Consider the following 18,235-nt stretch of genomic DNA (forward strand, 5'->3'; position numbering starts at 1 on the left):
ATTTAACAACCTGCCAATTACAAGGGGGAGGGGGCAATACTTGTATTACTAATCAAGTTTGATGAAATTCAATTTATTTTCACCACGTTTGGATTTGCAAATGTGGAAATTTCTGTTGAATCTCAATCATTAAATTCCCCCAAATTGACCAGTGAAAAGCCAATGCGTAGAATATTTCTTTGAATAATATTTCTTTGAATAATATTTTTATGGTCAGTGAATGACATGAATACAATAGTTTCATTTCATTTAAGCATGCCAAATAAGAAACGATACTCCTCTCCAGTCCTTTCGATGCCAATGGCTAGTGAGCCAAAACAGGGGACGGAGAGTATTTTCTGATGACTTTATGGTGTCAAGTCAAGTCAACAAGTCAAGTCAACAGTATTTATAGAGCACTTTCAAACAGCCATCGCTGCATACAAAGTGCTGTACATGGAGCGATTTAACATACACAATAAACAGTAAGACGAAATGGTAAGAAAGGCGGTAGAAAGCACCAAGCAGTAAAATCATTCTGAATCGAACACCAAAGAATACAAGTGAGTTTTGAGGAGGGCTTTAAAGATGGGCAGCGACAAAAAAAAAAGGTGTGACAAACGATACAATGATCTTACAGAAGTAAAACCTTGAAGTTATTTTAATTCAATCTAAAATCAATGTTGATCTTACAAGTAAAAAAGAGAAGGTCCACATTCTGACAAATATAGCATTTGGCTTACCTTTCTGTCATTGTCACTTTCTCTAAATATTAGCTTGTCGACTTCATTGGTGTCCGTGGTTCTTACTGTCTGCATGGTGGCGGTGGAACAGAGAGTCTGAAGGTGAAAAAGGAAGAGATAATACCATGTTAAGGCGTTAACTTAATAATATTAGATAAAATGCCGTAACTGTTCTACCGACCACACACACACACGCGCACACACACACACAGACACATACACGCACACACACACACACACACACACACACACACACACACACACACACACACAGACCGGTTTATGTGATTTGTGGGGACTACTTTTTAGTTCATCACTTTCGGGGACCACCCTTTCTAAATGACATAGAGCTCTGCAAAAAATCAGGGATACACAAGGTGGTGGTGTTAGCTTATAAACACCTTTAAATATCAGAATTTATGAAGTCATGTGGTTGGACCATGTCATATGGGGACTTCAGAAAAGTCCAGTTTACATGCCTTATGAGGACTTAATTTAAATATATTTAAATGTATTTACATAATTCACACAGGATCTATACCAAGTACATGTGATTACTGGGGACCTCACACAAAGTGCATTACTCATCAAAAATGGCAAGCATCTGAACCCAACTGTCAAATGAAAGTCAATTCATTTGAATAATAATCGTTGAAATAATCTATTTTGATATATTTTGTTTGTTAAATGTCATGTGACTCGAATATGTCTGCTTCAGAGAATGGAAGACATTTCTGGCATGTTGTTGCAATCAAAGATCCAGCCAAATTCAAATGAACAGGTTCAATGTCAGGCTTGCCCAGAGCTTGCTGATGATCTGATCATTTGAATCAGGTGTGTTGCAACAGGGAGACTTGGAAAACATGCAGGGCAGCGGCCCTCCAGGACCAGAGTTTGACACCTATGGTCTACCTTAAACAAACATCAAACAAACTGTTGACATTGTTTTAAAATACATTCAAAGTGAAATATCCATAATGAAAATAAAAGTGCCTCAACAGATTGATTGAAAACTTATTTGTGCTGCAATTTCTTTTTGGCAGTCGAAATGCGGTTATAAACATAATACTTGAGGGTTTGCCAGTCTCGTGTTTTAAGGGCTTCTGGTTCAGCCCTTAAACATCTTTCGCAATCCATTTTTCCTGGGACGCAAAAAGATTTGATGAGTCCCATCATGTGCCTTTCCACTGCCTTTATTTCGCTTTCCTGCCAGGGAGTTCTCTTCCTCTTTCCTAGAAGTACTGAGAAAAAAAATAGTTTTATTATTGAAAGTCAAGGAGAGTAGATGATTAAATTCCAATCTAAACACATTGAACATTTTGCTGTTCAATGAGCAACAGAAGCTGCGCTGTTGCATCATTTCACAACATTTTCAGAACAAATGTACCATTCAGAGATGACTTTAAAATGCACATGAAAAGGAGATAATCATGTCTCAGCGATAAATTACATTTATGTCTTAATTTGGACAGTGACAGTACATTTTCTTAAAAGCAGCATGATTTCTCAGTTTACCTTTGAAGGAAGATCTCTTGGCAGGAATACTTGATGGAATTTCATCATCATCTGATGATGGCCTGTCTTTATTTGAAAATGGTGTCCGTCTCTTGGGTGTTAATTGGCACGGATTATCATTCTCACTTCTTTCTCCTATGGAAAAAGATTTTTCCAAATTGTGATTACACTTATAGAAAACTGAAGCTTTATCACTTTAATTTTTTAACTTTTTCTTAGTCTTTAGAAAGTTCAACCAGTTACGATTAATTTCTAAATGTATCTCAGTGTTCCATTCATTCATTCTCTTCCGTTTATCCAATGTCGGGTCACGGGGGCAGCAACTAAAGCAGGGAAGTTCAGACTTCACCCTCCCAAACAACTCCAGCTCTTGCTGGTGATCCTGAGGCATTCCCAAGCCAGCTGAGAGACAGACTTTTCAGCTTGTCCTGGGTCATCTTCAGGGGACTCTGATCAGTGGGACATACCCGAAACACCTTTTCATGGAGGCGTCCCGGTGGCATCCTAAACAGATGGCTGAGCCACTTCCTCTGGCTCTTCTCAATGCGGAGGAGCAGCGGCTTGACTCTGAGCCCTGCTTGGATGACAGAGCTTTTTTTTTTTTTTTTTTTTGCTAGGACCAGCAGTATCACAACAGGGTTCAAGTAAAGTCGCCTCTTTGGGTGTTGTCTTGGTCATCTGGAATACAATTCGGAAAAAAAAAATTGGAGGATATGATAGAACATATACTGAGCCTCAAGTAAACCATCTAAATATAGATGCACAAATTATCTGATAGAACTTTATCCTGTAAGACTGTGTTTGATACGTTTTAAAATCAAAGTCATTGTGGGGACATTCGTGTAAACGCTTTGTCAGTTGTTTATGGGGACCATATTGAAACACTTGACAGTTTCCACCCCTCACACAAACTTAGTCAACGAGTGGTGTGGGGACACCGTGAGTGTCCACAAAAGAGAAATTACTACAAAAGACGATAATCCCTGTGACAAATTCAATCTACCCAATATAGTCTACTAACACTAACCTTCCGAATGCATTATGTGAAATTGCCTGTTGTGCGTAAGTACAGTACTTTATCATGAAAATTACTGTACATCATCACGAATGCACAGTTATAGCGATACCAAATGGAATAAATCATTGGATGGATATGAAATACCTGATGTATATTGCTTTGACCAGCACTATCACAACAGGGTTCAGGTAAAGTCGCCTCTTTGGGTGTTGTCTTGGTCATCTGGAATACAATTCGGAAAACAAAATTGGAGAATATGATAGAACACACACTGAGCCTCAAGTAAACCATCTAAATATAGATGCACAAATTATCTGAGAGAAGAAGTTTATCCCGTAAAACTGTTTGATGTGTTTTAAAATCAAAGTCATTGTGGGGACATTCGTGTAAACGCTTTGTCAGTTGTTTATGGGGACCATACTAAAACTCTTGACACAGTTTCCACCCCTCACACAAACTTAGTCAACGAGTGGTGTGGGGACACCGTGACTGTCCACAAAAGAGAAATTACTACAAAAGACGAAATCCCTGTGATAAATTCAATCTTCCTAATACAGTCTACTAACACTAACCTTCCTAATGCATTATGTGAAATTGCCTGTTGTGCGTAACTATAGTACTTTATCATGAAAATTACTGTCCGTCATCACAAATGCACAGTTATAGAGATATCAAATGGAATAAATCGTTGAATGGAAATGAATATACCTGATGTATTTTGCTTGGACCAGCAGTATCACAACAGGGTTCAAGTAAAGTCGCCTCTTTGGGTGTTGTCTTAGTCATCTGGAATACAATTCGGAAAACAAAATTGGAGGATATGATAGAACATATACTGAGCCTCAAGTAAACCATCTAAATATAGATGCACAAATTATCTGATAGAACTTTATCCTGTAAGACTGTGTTTGATACGTTTTAAAATCAAAGTCATTGTGGGGACATTCGTGTAAACGCTTTGTCAGTTGTTTATGGGGACCATATTGAAACACTTGACAGTTTCCACCCCTCACACAAACTTAGTCAACGAGTGGTGTGGGGACACCGTGAGTGTCCACAAAAGAGAAATTACTACAAAAGACGATAATCCCTGTGACAAATTCAATCTACCCAATATAGTCTACTAACACTAACCTTCCGAATGCATTATGTGAAATTGCCTGTTGTGCGTAAGTACAGTACTTTATCATGAAAATTACTGTACATCATCACGAATGCACAGTTATAGCGATACCAAATGGAATAAATCATTGGATGGATATGAAATACCTGATGTATATTGCTTGGACCAGCACTATCACAACAGGGTTCAGGTAAAGTCGCCTCTTTGGGTGTTGTCTTGGTCATCTGGAATACAATTCGGAAAACAAAATTGGAGAATATGATAGAACACACACTGAGCCTCAAGTAAACCATCTAAATATAGATGCACAAATTATCTGAGAGAAGAAGTTTATCCCGTAAAACTGTTTGATGTGTTTTAAAATCAAAGTCATTGTGGGGACATTCGTGTAAACGCTTTGTCAGTTGTTTATGGGGACCATACTAAAACTCTTGACACAGTTTCCACTCCTCACACAAACTTAGTCAACGAGTGGTGTGGGGACACCGTGAGTGTCCACAAAAGAGAAATTACTACAAAAGACGAAATCCCTGTGACAAATTCAATCTTCCTAATATAGTCTACCAACACTAACCGACCTAATGCATTGTATGAAATTGCCTGTTGTGCGCAAGTACAGTACTTTATCATGAAAATTACTGTCCATCATCACGAATGCACAGTTATAGAGATACCAAATGGAATAAATCGTTGAATGGAAATGAATATACCTGATGTATTTTGCTTGGACCAGCAGTATCACAACAGGGTTCAAGTAAAGTCGCCTCTTTGGGTGTTGTCTTGGTCATCTGGAATACAATTCGGAAAACAAAATTGGAGGATATGATAGAACACATACTGAGCCTCAAGTAAACCATCTAAATATAGATGCACAAATTATCTGAGAGAAGAACTTTATCCTGTAAAACTGTGTTTGATATGTTTTAAAATCAAAGTCATTGTGGGGACATTCGTGTAAACGCTTTGTCAGTTGTTTATGGGGACCATATTGAAACTCTTGACACAGTTTCCACCCCTCACACAAACTTAGTCAACGAGTGGTGTGGGGACACCGTGAGCGTCCACAAAAGAGAAATTACTACAAAAGACGAAAATCCCTGTGACAAATTCAATCTTCCTAATATAGTCTACCAACACTAACCGACCTAATGCATTGTATGAAATTGCCTGTTGTGCGCAAGTACAGTACTTTATCATGAAAATTACTGTCCATCATCACAAATGCACAGATATAGAGATACCAAATATCATGAAACAGTGATGGATATGACTATACCTGGTGAATGTTGCCTGGACCAGCAGTATCGCAACAGTTTTCTTGTAAAGTAGTCTCATTGGGTATTGTCTTGGTCATCTGAAATACAATTAGGAAAACAAAATTGGACAATATGATAGAACAAACCAAACTGAGCCTCAAGTAAACGGTCTAAAATTTAGATGCACAAATCTGAGAGAACAACGTCATCTTTTAAAACTGTGTTTTCTACATGTTAAACTCAAAAACATTGTGGGGACATTCTTGTTAACACTTTGTCAGTTCTTCCCCGCTTGGACACTGTTTTTTCTCCCCTCACACACACTTGGTAAACGTGTCCTATGGGGACACCTTGAGGGTCCAGAAAAGAGACATAACACCAGAACATAACGATCTCTGCGTCAAATTAAATCGACCTAAAATAGTCCGCTCGCATTAACCTTTCCAATGCATTATGTGAAATTGCCTGTTGTGCATACATACAGTACTTTATCATGAAAATTACTGTCATCATCACAAATGCACAGATATAGAGATACCAAATATCATGAAACAGTGATGGATATGACTATACCTGGTGTATGTTGCCTGGACCAGCAGTACCGCAACAGTTTTCTTGTAAAGTAGTCTCATTGGGTATTGTCTTGGTCATCTGGAATATAATTTGGAAAACAAAATTGGAGAACATGATAGAAGAAACCGATACTTAGCCTCAAGTAAACTGTCTAAAATATAGATGCACAAATCTGACTGAACAACGTCATTTTTTAAAACTGTGTTTTCTACATGTTAAACTCAAAAACATTGTGGGGACATTCTTGTTAACACTTTGTCAGTTCTTCCTCGCTTGGACACTGTTTTTTCTCCCCTCACACACACTTGGTAAACGTGTCCTATGGGGACACCGCGAGGGTCCAGAAAAGAGACATAACTCCAGAACATAATGATCTCTGTGTCAAATTAAATCGACCTAAAATATTCCGCTCGCATTAACCTTTCCAATGCATTATGTGGAATTGCCTGTTGTGCATACATACAGTACTTTATCATGAAAATTACTGTCCATCATCAAGAAAGGAACAGATATAGATACCAAATATCATGAAACAGTGATGGATATGACTATACCTGGTGTATGTTGCCTGGACCAGCAGTATCGCAACAGTTTTCTTGTAGTCTCATTGGGTATTGTCTTGGTCATCTGAAATACAATTAGGAAAACAAAATTGGACAATATGATAGAACAAACCAAACTGAGCCTCAAGTAAACGGTCTAAAATTTAGATGCACAAATCTGAGAGAACAACGTCATCTTTTAAAACTGTGTTTTCTACATGTTAAACTCAAAAACATTGTGGGGACATTCTTGTTAACACTTTGTCAGTTCTTCCCCGCTTGGACACTGTTTTTTCTCCCCTCACACACACTTGGTAAACGTGTCCTATGGGGACACCGTGAGGGTCCAGAAAAGAGACATAACTCCAGAACATAATGATCTCTGTGTCAAATTAAAACGACCTAAAATAGTCCGCTCGCATTAGCCTTTCCAATGCATTATGTGAAATTGCCTGTTGTGCATACATACAGTACTTTATCATGAAAATTACTGTCCATCATCACAAATGCACAGATATAGAGATACCAAATATCATGAAACAGTGATGGATATGACTATACCTGGTGTATGTTGCCTGGACCAGCAGTATCGCAACAGTTTTCTTGTAAAGTAGTCTCATTGGGTATTGTCTTGGTCATCTGAAATACAATTAGGAAAACAAAATTGGACAATATGATAGAACAAACCAAACTGAGCCTCAAGTAAACCGTCTAAAATTTAGATGCACAAATCAGAGAGAACAACGTCATCTTTTAAAACTGTGTTTTCTACATGTTAAACTCAAAAACATTGTGGGGACATTCTTGTTAACACTTTGTCAGTTCTTCCCCGCTTGGACACTGTTTTTTCTCCCCTCACACACACTTGGTAAACGTGTCCTATGGGGACACCTTGAGGGTCCAGAAAAGAGACATAACACCAGAACATAACGATCTCTGCGTCAAATTAAATCGACCTAAAATAGTCCGCTCGCATTAACCTTTCCAATGCATTATGTGAAATTGCCTGTTGTGCATACATACAGTACTTTATCATGAAAATTACTGTCATCATCACAAATGCACAGATATAGAGATACCAAATATCATGAAACAGTGATGGATATGACTATACCTGGTGTATGTTGCCTGGACCAGCAGTACCGCAACAGTTTTCTTGTAAAGTAGTCTCATTGGGTATTGTCTTGGTCATCTGGAATATAATTTGGAAAACAAAATTGGAGAACATGATAGAAGAAACCGATACTTAGCCTCAAGTAAACTGTCTAAAATATAGATGCACAAATCTGACTGAACAACGTCATTTTTTAAAACTGTGTTTTCTACATGTTAAACTCAAAAACATTGTGGGGACATTCTTGTTAACACTTTGTCAGTTCTTCCTCGCTTGGACACTGTTTTTTCTCCCCTCACACACACTTGGTAAACGTGTCCTATGGGGACACCGCGAGGGTCCAGAAAAGAGACATAACTCCAGAACATAATGATCTCTGTGTCAAATTAAATCGACCTAAAATATTCCGCTCGCATTAACCTTTCCAATGCATTATGTGGAATTGCCTGTTGTGCATACATACAGTACTTTATCATGAAAATTACTGTCCATCATCAAGAAAGGAACAGATATAGATACCAAATATCATGAAACAGTGATGGATATGACTATACCTGGTGTATGTTGCCTGGACCAGCAGTATCGCAACAGTTTTCTTGTAGTCTCATTGGGTATTGTCTTGGTCATCTGAAATACAATTAGGAAAACAAAATTGGACAATATGATAGAACAAACCGAACTGAGCCTCAAGTAAACCGTCTAAAATTTAGATGCACAAATCGGAGAGAACAACGTCATCTTTTAAAACTGTGTTTTCCACATGTTAAACTCAAAAACATTGTGGGGACATTCTTGTTAACACTTTGTCAGGTCTTCCTCGCTTGGACACTGTTTTTTCTCCCCTCACACACACTTGGTAAACGTGTCCTATGGGGACACCGTGAGGGTCCAGAAAAGAGACATAGCTCCAGAACATAATGATCTCTGTGTCAAATTAAAACGACCTAAAATAGTCCGCTCGCATTAGCCTTTCCAATGCATTATGTGAAATTGCCTGTTGTGCATACATACAGTACTTTATCATGAAAATTACTGTCCATCATCACAAATGCACAGATATAGAGATACCAAATATCATGAAACAGTGATGGATATGACTATACCTGGTGTATGTTGCTTGGACCAGCATTATCGCAACAGTTTTCTCTTAAAGTAGTCTCATTGGGTATTGTCTTGGTCATCTGGAATATAATTTGGAAAACAAAATTGGAGAACATGATAGAACAAACCGATACTTAGCCTCAAGTAAACCGTCTAAAATTTAGATGCACAAATCTGAGAGAACAACGTCATCTTTTAAAACTGTGTTTTCTACATGTTAAACTCAAAAACATTGTGGGGACATTCTTGTTAACACTTTGTCAGTTCTTCCCCGCTTGGACACTGTTTTTTCTCCCCTCACACACACTTGGTAAACGTGTCCTATGGGGACACCGTGAGGGTCCAGAAAAGAGACATAGCTCCAGAACATAATGATCTCTGTGTCAAATTAAAACGACCTAAAATAGTCCGCTCGCATTAGCCTTTCCAATGCATTATGTGAAATTGCCTGTTGTGCATACATACAGTACTTTATCATGAAAATTACTGTCCATCATCACAAATGCACAGATATAGAGATACCAAATATCATGAAACAGTGATGGATATGACTATACCTGGTGTATGTTGCTTGGACCAGCATTATTGCAACAGTTTTCTCTTAAAGTAGTCTCATTGGGTATTGTCTTGGTCATCTGGAATATAATTTGGAAAACAAAATTGGAGAACATGATAGAACAAACCGATACTTAGCCTCAAGTAAACCGTCTAAAATTTAGATGCACAAATCTGAGAGAACAACGTCATCTTTTAAAACTGTGTTTTCTACATGTTAAACTCAAAAACATTGTGGGGACATTCTTGTTAACACTTTGTCAGTTCTTCCCCGCTTGGACACTGTTTTTTCTCCCCTCACACACACTTGGTAAACGTGTCCTATGGGGACACCGTGAGGGTCCAGAAAAGAGACATAACTCCAGAACATAATGATCTCTGTGTCAAATTAAAACGACCTAAAATAGTCCGCTCGCATTAGCCTTTCCAATGCATTATGTGAAATTGCCTGTTGTGCATACATACAGTACTTTATCATGAAAATTACTGTCCATCATCACAAATGCACAGATATAGAGATACCAAATATCATGAAACAGTGATGGATATGACTATACCTGGTGTATGTTGCTTGGACCAGCAGTATCGCAACAGTTTTCTCTTAAAGTAGTCTCATTGGGTATTGTCTTGGTCATCTGAAATACAATTAGGAAAACAAAATTGGGCAATATGATAGAACAAACCAAACTGAGCCTCAAGTAAACGGTCTAAAATTTAGATGCACAAATCTGAGAGAACAACGTCATCTTTTAAAACTGTGTTTTCTACATGTTAAACTCAAAAACATTGTGGGGACATTCTTGTTAACACTTTGTCAGTTCTTCCCCGCTTGGACACTGTTTTTTCTCCCCTCACACACACTTGGTACACGTGTCCTATGGGGACACCGTGAGGGTCCAGAAAAGAGACATAGCTCCAGAACATAATGATCTCTGTGTCAAATTAAAACGACCTAAAATAGTCCGCTCGCATTAGCCTTTCCAATGCATTATGTGAAATTGCCTGTTGTGCATACATACAGTACTTTATCATGAAAATTACTATCCATCATCCCAAATGCACAGATATAGAGATACCAAATATCATGAAACAGTGATGGATATGACTTTACCTGGTGTATGTTGCATCTGACTCTGAGGCAGTGAATAGGCCAATAGCCCATCTCATCAAGTTATGCAGGATTGTTATTTGCAACTCTGAAGAACTTGGATCAGATCTACAATTTGCAAGGCAGGTGGAAAACTTCTGGTAAATTTAGTCATCCATAAAGACAAATATTTTTTTTTTCTGAGAGATAAATCATTGATCGTGCAGCACTTAACTTTCTAAAGTATTTTAGAAATTGAATTGGCACTTGCTTTGAGTTTAGGTTTCAGAAAATAATTATTTGAAATGTGTACCAACCTATTCCATACACCTGCCATAAATGATCATTTTGATCCATGCATCCATCCATTTTCTAATTAGTCTATCCTCATAAAGGTTGGTAGCATGCAGGAGCCTATCCCAGCTGTCTTTGGACAGGGTGTACCCCGCCTGGATACACCCTGAACTGGTTGCCAGCCAATCGCAGGGCACAGATAGACAACACCCATTTACGCTCACACTCACACCGAGAGACAATTTAGAGTACTCCATTCACCTGCTAAGCATGCGTTTTAGAATGTGGGTGGAAATGGGAAAATTTGATTCACAATACTTCGAGTAAGATTCTACTATTCTGATTCTTTCAAAAGTTACTTCCATCCTTATTACACAGAGCCATTCTTTATAATCTGCAATGTATACATACTTGTGTTCTCCATGGGCAGTCTTCGCCACCATAATCATCGGTCATTTCTTCTCCCTCTTGAATGTCATTGAAAGCAAACAAACATAGGTGTGGCACACCATCCACATCAATCCTTTTCATCTGGCAATTTGGCCTCCTGTCTTCATCATTCACTGGTCGCCCAAATGACTCATCTTCTTGTGAAGCATCATTGCTTAACAAATATGTGAAAAAGAACAACATGAGATCATTATCACAATATTCTGATATTGTCTATAGTGGTGCAGAATAGGTGGATAATAAGTCTTACCACCATGTTTTCCCTCTCCACTTGAATGCAAACATAAATGCAGCACATGATTGGTGGTAAACTCATCTTCTGCTCTAGTATTCTGCATCATTTATCATATATCCCCGATATTCAGCAACAAATTGTCCTCTGCCGATTGTACTCTTTGCAAATATTTCACATCCTGTAGCAGACAGCAACAATAGTTTTTAGGGGGAAAAAACGGGCTTTGCAATCTAGTCTTCCATTATTGAGAGGTCCATGGTAATTTAGAAAACATATCTTGTCGAATAAAATTGGTTTTATTTGTTCGGTTTCACATGGTGTTCTTCTACTGAAGTAAGACAAAACACGGAATTAATTATTTATATAACGGCTTGTTTACAAACTGAGTCGGAAACTGGAAAAATAAACTCAGGGTTCATATTTAGTGTTCATCTGATAATAACTGTATATGTTTTATCTACAGTATATGCCATATTATGTAATAATTCCGCAGCATATAAATTCAGACAACGCCTTACCTTTGACTGCATTTATGTACCTCGCACACAATTTGCCTGTTTTGTTGGTCCTTAATGAAATGTGACGAATGGCGTCCTGAAGGGGGCTGACTCTTTGTGGGATTTCAAACTTGAGAGAGAAAAAGAGTTTGCATTGTATTCAGTCAGAATTGATTAATATATCGAACATATAAACGCAATATGAAAGACATGAAAAAAAAACGACAAAGGAAAAAATATCAATACATGTCTTCGTTCAGTACAGTTTATATGCTCAAAGGAAATGGCAATAAGTAGAACATTTGTCTGGTTGTACACCTTGATCTTGATAAATTTAGGGAGTTAGCTTCAACTTGTTTGATTGGAAATTGTTGAACTGTGCATATTAATATTATACAATTAAGTTACTTTTATAGTGTTTTCACAACAGCTGTAGCTGTCATCTAAATAGCTTTTCAACCAGTTATGTGCCAAACATCTGATACCAGGGGTGCCCAACCTTTTTTGACTGAAGATCCGACTTTTGAAGTGACCAAACACCCACTATTGAACTGATCGCGAGCATGCAAGCATACACACATTGATTGATTCTTCCACAATTTCCATTATTGCCATAGATGTTGCCCTTTTCTCTCTGAAACCGTATTGATATTTGCAGATTACATTATGCTTTGCAATACATTTGTAAAGTTTGTCTGCAAATAGTTGTTCTACAATTTTTGCCGGAAAAATATTGGTCTGTAATTTGTAAATAAGTGCTTCTCTCCGCTCTTGTAAATCGGAATAACTTTTGCGGTTTCCAGTTTTGATGGGAAAACACTAGTTTTGAAAGACGGGTTAAATAAATGTGGGAGGTTGCACAATATAGTTTTTAATACTTTTTATTAATGCCATATCAACATTAAAATAGTCAGTATACCTTTTTTTTAGTGTTGAAACAATTTCCATACATTCATTTTCTAAACTGCTTATTCTTACAAGGGTTGCAGGCATGCTGGAGCCTGTCTTTAACAATATTAAATACTAAATGTACAGAACTAAGGAACATAGTGCAGGAATTGTTCTTTATATAGTTATTAATTTCGTATTCTTTGAATCTGGAATGTCACACAATTAGAAATATTATTGTTTCACAAACAGTGTGCGTGCCCTCCATGTATTAGATTATCACTGCTCATCTCACTTTACGAAATCGATACATTAGCTGAAGTGCTTAAACTTTTAATTGTTCATAAACTCCATCATTATAATTAATGGGTAGAAAGAGCAGCGAGACCAGGCAGTGGCGTTTGAGTGTTTAGCATTTAGCTTTAGCTTAGCCGTAGCCGATCTCGGTAGCTCACATTTTGTTTAGCTTGTCTCCATTACCTACGCTACTTGCTATACTCGACAAAAATCCACGACGGTTTCACTAGTCGCGCTAGTGCGTAATGAATTTTGAAACTGCGGTTAAAAAAAGTTAAAAAGGAATAGTCACCGCTCGTTCGTCAACACATTTGAGTGTTTAGCATTTACCTTTAGCCTAGCCGTAGCCGATCTCGGTAGCTCACGTTTTGTTTAGCTTGTCTCCATTACCTACGCTACTTGCTATACTCGACAAAATCCCACGCCGGTTTCACTAGTCGCGCTAGTGCGTAATGAATTTTGAAACTGCGGTTAAAAAAAAGTTAAAAAGGAATAGTCACCGCTCGTTCGTCAACACACTCAGTTGTGCTAGCCGTTAGCCGTTAGGCCGCGACTCGGCCATTAGCCCCGAGACGAGCCGAGCCCCGGCTCTCATTCAAGCCTGAGATGCGTGCACCCGAAAAAAAAACCTCGAGCTTCAATGTAAATGTACAAACTATAATTACTGTATTTTCAGTCGCCAAATAAGTTAATAAACCATAGGGGGAAGCTCTAGCATACAATAGTATGCCAGAGCATACAATAGTAAGCGCTTACTATTGTATGCCAGAGCTTAGTTATTGTTAATACAGTGTTGCTGCGATGCTTGTTAATTCATAGAGAATAGTGACAATATTCTTATTTTAGTATGTACATTTGTAACATTAAACAAATAAATAACTTGTTAATTCATAGAAACTTGCTTACCTTGCATTTTACTTTTGCTTCTTTTGCTGCCATCTTCGAGCTTTGCAGGCTTCTTCTGATGATCACTAATTGAATGATGACCCCCTCCCACTTGTAAAAATCCTTCCATTAGGGGACAAATGGGCGCGGCATATGCAAATTGTGTGTGTGGAGGAGTGAGTGCAATAGCACCGAATAACCATGTGGTGGGCTGCTGAGCACCGTGTACACACACACAATCAGTAAAAATGGTGACTTGTGGGTTTTTGCTAAAAACTTCACAGGCACATTCAGGGCAGCCCTCTGATGCTTTTTATACGTTATTTTTATGGGGACCTGCTTTTTTGTCCCCATAAGAAAAATGGTCCCCAAGACGTGACTGTGTTTCCAATTTTATGTCCCCTCAAAACATGGAAACGAGTGCACACACACACACACACACACACACACACACACACACACACACACACACACACACACACACACACACACACACACTGTAGTTTCCGCAGTAACCTTTGCGGGCTGCTGACAAACAATGACCGCAATTGAAGGGAAATCAGCACAAAACATCTTTTCAAAGCATTTAGCTGATTTTAAAGAACCTTCGCACATATGATCACCTCACTGTCTTTTCTTTTTCACCGGACCAATGTACTGACCCTATGGACTGTGTATACATTAAAATTCCCCTTTGTGGACTCTTTTAACAATTAGTTAAACATTGGACCATCTGTGTTTGAAGACAGTTGAATGAAGTAATCCCTGAGCCAGTGGTTCCCACACCACACAGCAGAGATTGGATGAGCTGATTGAAATTCAAAGCACAGATTAGATAATCGGGTCAAGCCAATAGAGCGAAGAGAAAAGGCCTTTTGAACTCAAATGTCCCAAATCAGTCCAGCTTTGGCCATGAAGAAATGTTCTGACTGACACACGAGGCTCAACCAAAAACCGACTTGCCCACTGCATCGCCTCCATTTCGCCATGTCTGGTTCCGTCTAAAAACAAGTGGGCATTTCTAAATCTTGAACAAGTCGCTCCATCCTTCACTCATTTAGGCGATTCAAATGGAGGGTCAATATGGTCACCTGGCAGCCAAATGCTAATGTGCTTAAGTGCGCTTAAGCAGATTTGTGCAATGAATAGGGCAAAGAAGGCACAAGTGAGAGGGGCAAGAGATACATTCCCTGTCAACACAAGTCATTGTTCCAACAACCACGGAAAATCTTCCCCCCCCGACTTTTGGTAAGCATTTTTTAAAATTCTTACATTAATAGTCATTTTTAAAAATTCATTTAACAATCAACACTAGGAATTAAAACTGCATTCACTTAGTTTGAATTTATGAAAATTTTAAAAAAAGAATCATTAATTTGCATTGATCAATCACAACATTCATTTATTGATTACATCAATTATTTAAATAAATCTAATAACTGAGTATCCTTCCTGGATTCATGTGTCCCACAGCATATTTATTACACCAATTTCTTTTAGTTTTTTTTTCCTCACATATTAGGTTTTTGAGTTATTTACATTTTTCTCACCTTTCAAAACTTGTAAAGTTTGAATGTTTTAATGTGTTGCAATTCATAGCTATTTCGGATATAAATGTCACATGTTGCTGAACCTAACCTTTAATTCATAAATATTACTAATATTACTTTATAATCATCATCATCGTCATGATGATGAAAACCTGTTGTGCTGGAGAAAAAAAATGAGGGCATATTCGGAATCAGCCCAAGAAATTCTCAGAGAAAGGTTTACTTGCATCTCTGATTATTTCATTTAAAAAAAAATTGTAAACTTCACCTGTATAATTTATTCATTGCAAGGACTAACACTAAGTTGTGTGCGTCCATTTGGACGAAACGGTTTTTAAAGGGCTCCAATGGGTATGTATAATTAGATCAAGAAAAATCAAGACTTGAAACACAGGCATGAGACTTTTATTTTGATAATTCAGTTTGTTGGTTGTGAAAGTACACAAAAAAATCTAATATAAATGTTAATCACATTTGATAAATCTTGATGAAAAAGTAATGCATTGCAGGTTATTCTGCAGATGATAATTGCATGATTGTGGCAGTAAATATGGACGTTCCTGTCACAGCTCCCCCTCCTCACAAAGACTCATTTCTAACTTACCCTAGTGCTCCTGTTAACAGGATCTGGCTCACCGTAGACCAAAACAAGGAACTTGCTCTGTTATTTAATGCCGTATCAGTGCAGTGAATGCCCCTTATGACGGACTCGCCATATTTTTTCAACTCATCATTGGAATTCAAAAGCAAATGCGGTGTAGAGACACTTTCATTGATCACCAGAAGTGATATTACCAAAGGAAGAGAGGATATCTTGACTCATTTGGGCATTTTATCAGACCCTGCAAAGTGACTTGGCATCACATTGCTGCATTATGTGTCACAGGTCAACAATGAGTGTTTGTAGAGGGCCAGAAGCTGGGGGCTGGGATGGGAGGTTGCAGAGAAAGGCGCTGGCTTTATGCATCAATGGAGGATAATCTCATGACTGTCGCAGGAGGAAGCGGCTGTTTAAAGGAGCTCTCTATTCCAGCTGCTCCTTTTAGTGGAGAGGTTAAAGCAATCTGCCCCACTTCAAAGACCCCCCCCCCCCCACACACGCGAGCCTTCTGTCTCTAGTCCTTCTAGCAGATGGAGGTGAAGCGCTATGCCAAACTTAAATACTGACAAACCCACCCACAACATATTTGATAATGTCAATGAGACCTACCATATAGTACTAACCATGCTTTGTATTATTAGTCGTAATATCGATGAACGAGTCTATTCTAAAACATTTTAATACCCCATGTCGTATTTGAAGCTTATAACACAGCACACATTTTCAAAGGAAGACAGGTCTGGACTGCAGGCAGACCAGTCTAGTACTTTGCACTCTTTTACTACAAAGCCACACTGTTGTAACATGTGAAGAATGGTTTTTTGGCATTGTCTTGCAGAATTAAGCATGGGGCATTCATGAAAAAGTCGTTGCTTGCACGGCAGCATATGTTTCTTCAAAACCAAGCATCAATGATGCCTTCACAGATGTGCAAGTTACTCATGCCATGGGCACTCACAGAGCTCCACACTATCATAGATGCTGGCTTTTGAACTTTGCATCCATTACACTCCAGATGGTACTTTGGCGCAGAGGAAACGATGTCCGCAATTCTAAAAAAAACAATTTGAAATGTGGACTCGTCAGACCACAGGACATTTTTTCATGTTACATCAGTCCATCTTTGATGAGCTCTGAGCCAGATAAGCCGGTGGCGTTTCTGGGTGGTTTTGATAAATGGATTTTGCTTTGCATAGAGTTTTAAGTTGCAATTACGGATGTCGCGCCAAACTGTATTTACTGACATTGGTTTTCTGAAGTGTTTCTGGGCCCATGTGGTGATATCCTTCACAGATTTGTGCTTTTTTAATGCCTGAGGGATCGAAAGTCACAGGCATTCAATGTTGGTTTTCAGCCTTGCTGCTTCCATGCAGTGATTTTTCTGGGTTCTCTGAAACTTTTGATTATATTATGGACCGTGGAAGACGACATTCCTGTAGTCCCTGCAATTTTACATCGAGAAATGTTGTCCTGAAAGTGTTTTGACTATTTTCTCACCTAGTTGTTCACAAGGAGGTGAACCTCGCGCCATCTTTGATTGTGCATGACTGAGCGATTCAGGAAAGCTCCTTTTATACCAAATCATGGCAACCACTTGTTCCCAGTTAGCTTGTTCACCTGTGGGTTGTTTCAAACAGGTGTATGATGAAAATTCCTCACCTGATTTGTCTTATTTGCCACCTGTCCCGACATACTATCGTGACAGTCACACGATGACTACTAAGCGAACAAAATTTCCCACAGCACTGATTGGACAAGCAATGTCATGTGATCATCTGCAGCTAGTGATGGGAAAGCGGGCGTGTCATAACTAATAGACATGTTGAACCACTGTCATGAACATTAAATATCTTGTCTTTGTAGTGTATTCAATTAAATCTAGGTTGAACATGATGAGCAAAATATTGTAAAGTTTGACCATTACTCGTCAAT

At 38.4% G+C, this 18,235-nt stretch overlaps 2 protein-coding genes and 1 long non-coding RNA gene across 8 annotated transcripts in view; all 3 read right to left on the reverse strand.

The window, feature by feature from the left end:
- The window catches only part of LOC127610097 (inositol polyphosphate-5-phosphatase A-like), a 161,145-nt gene that overhangs the window by 33,102 nt on the left and 109,808 nt on the right, over positions 1-18,235 (reverse strand). The window contains exon 10 of the mRNA XM_052079831.1: positions 723-818. Coding sequence (XP_051935791.1) covers positions 723-818 — 96 coding nt within the window. The remainder of the gene's footprint in view (positions 1-722; positions 819-18,235) is intronic.
- Positions 806-10,661, reverse strand: LOC127610090 (uncharacterized). 6 transcript variants are annotated; one of them, XM_052079821.1, is made up of 12 exons: positions 10,631-10,658; positions 10,077-10,154; positions 8,418-8,490; positions 7,864-7,941; positions 6,208-6,285; positions 5,655-5,732; positions 5,089-5,166; positions 4,525-4,602; positions 3,964-4,041; positions 2,705-2,915; positions 2,238-2,372; positions 806-1,963 (listed from the first exon to the last, which is right to left on the reverse strand). In XM_052079821.1, the coding sequence occupies exons 3-10, from the start codon at positions 8,469-8,471 to the stop codon at positions 2,778-2,780; spliced, it is 660 nt and encodes a 219-aa protein (XP_051935781.1). In that variant the 5' UTR covers positions 8,472-8,490; positions 10,077-10,154; positions 10,631-10,658; the 3' UTR covers positions 806-1,963; positions 2,238-2,372; positions 2,705-2,777. The 6 variants fall into 6 exon arrangements, 4 of the variants coding, with proteins under 4 accessions (XP_051935781.1, XP_051935779.1, XP_051935777.1 ...); XM_052079817.1 differs by lacking the exons at positions 8,418-8,490; positions 10,631-10,658 and adding exons at positions 7,311-7,388; positions 8,967-9,047 and having other exon boundaries at positions 927-1,963; positions 10,079-10,153; XM_052079818.1 differs by lacking the exon at positions 10,631-10,658 and adding an exon at positions 7,311-7,388 and having other exon boundaries at positions 928-1,963; positions 10,077-10,160.
- Positions 11,258-13,914, reverse strand: LOC127610098 (uncharacterized). Its single transcript, XR_007964738.1, has 4 exons — positions 13,768-13,914; positions 12,104-12,212; positions 11,601-11,763; positions 11,258-11,504 (listed from the first exon to the last, which is right to left on the reverse strand). It is a non-coding gene; the product is annotated as an uncharacterized LOC127610098 (long non-coding RNA).

Source organism: Hippocampus zosterae, chromosome 11 (assembly GCF_025434085.1).
Source record: "Hippocampus zosterae strain Florida chromosome 11, ASM2543408v3, whole genome shotgun sequence".
Taxonomy (NCBI): domain Eukaryota; kingdom Metazoa; phylum Chordata; class Actinopteri; order Syngnathiformes; family Syngnathidae; genus Hippocampus; species Hippocampus zosterae.

Excerpts from the sequence above, each read along its gene's own strand:
- LOC127610090 (XM_052079817.1), bottom strand. The coding sequence starts at position 9,044 with ATGACCAAGACAATACCCAATGAGACTACTTTAAGAGAAAACTGTTGC. Across the intron at positions 6,286-7,310 it reads GTCCAGGCAACATACACCAG|ATGACCAAGACAATACCCAA; the intron begins GTATAGTCATAT and ends ATTATATTCCAG. Across the intron at positions 2,916-3,963 it reads GTCCAAGCAAAATACATCAG|ATGACCAAGACAACACCCAA; the intron begins GTATATTCATTT and ends ATTGTATTCCAG.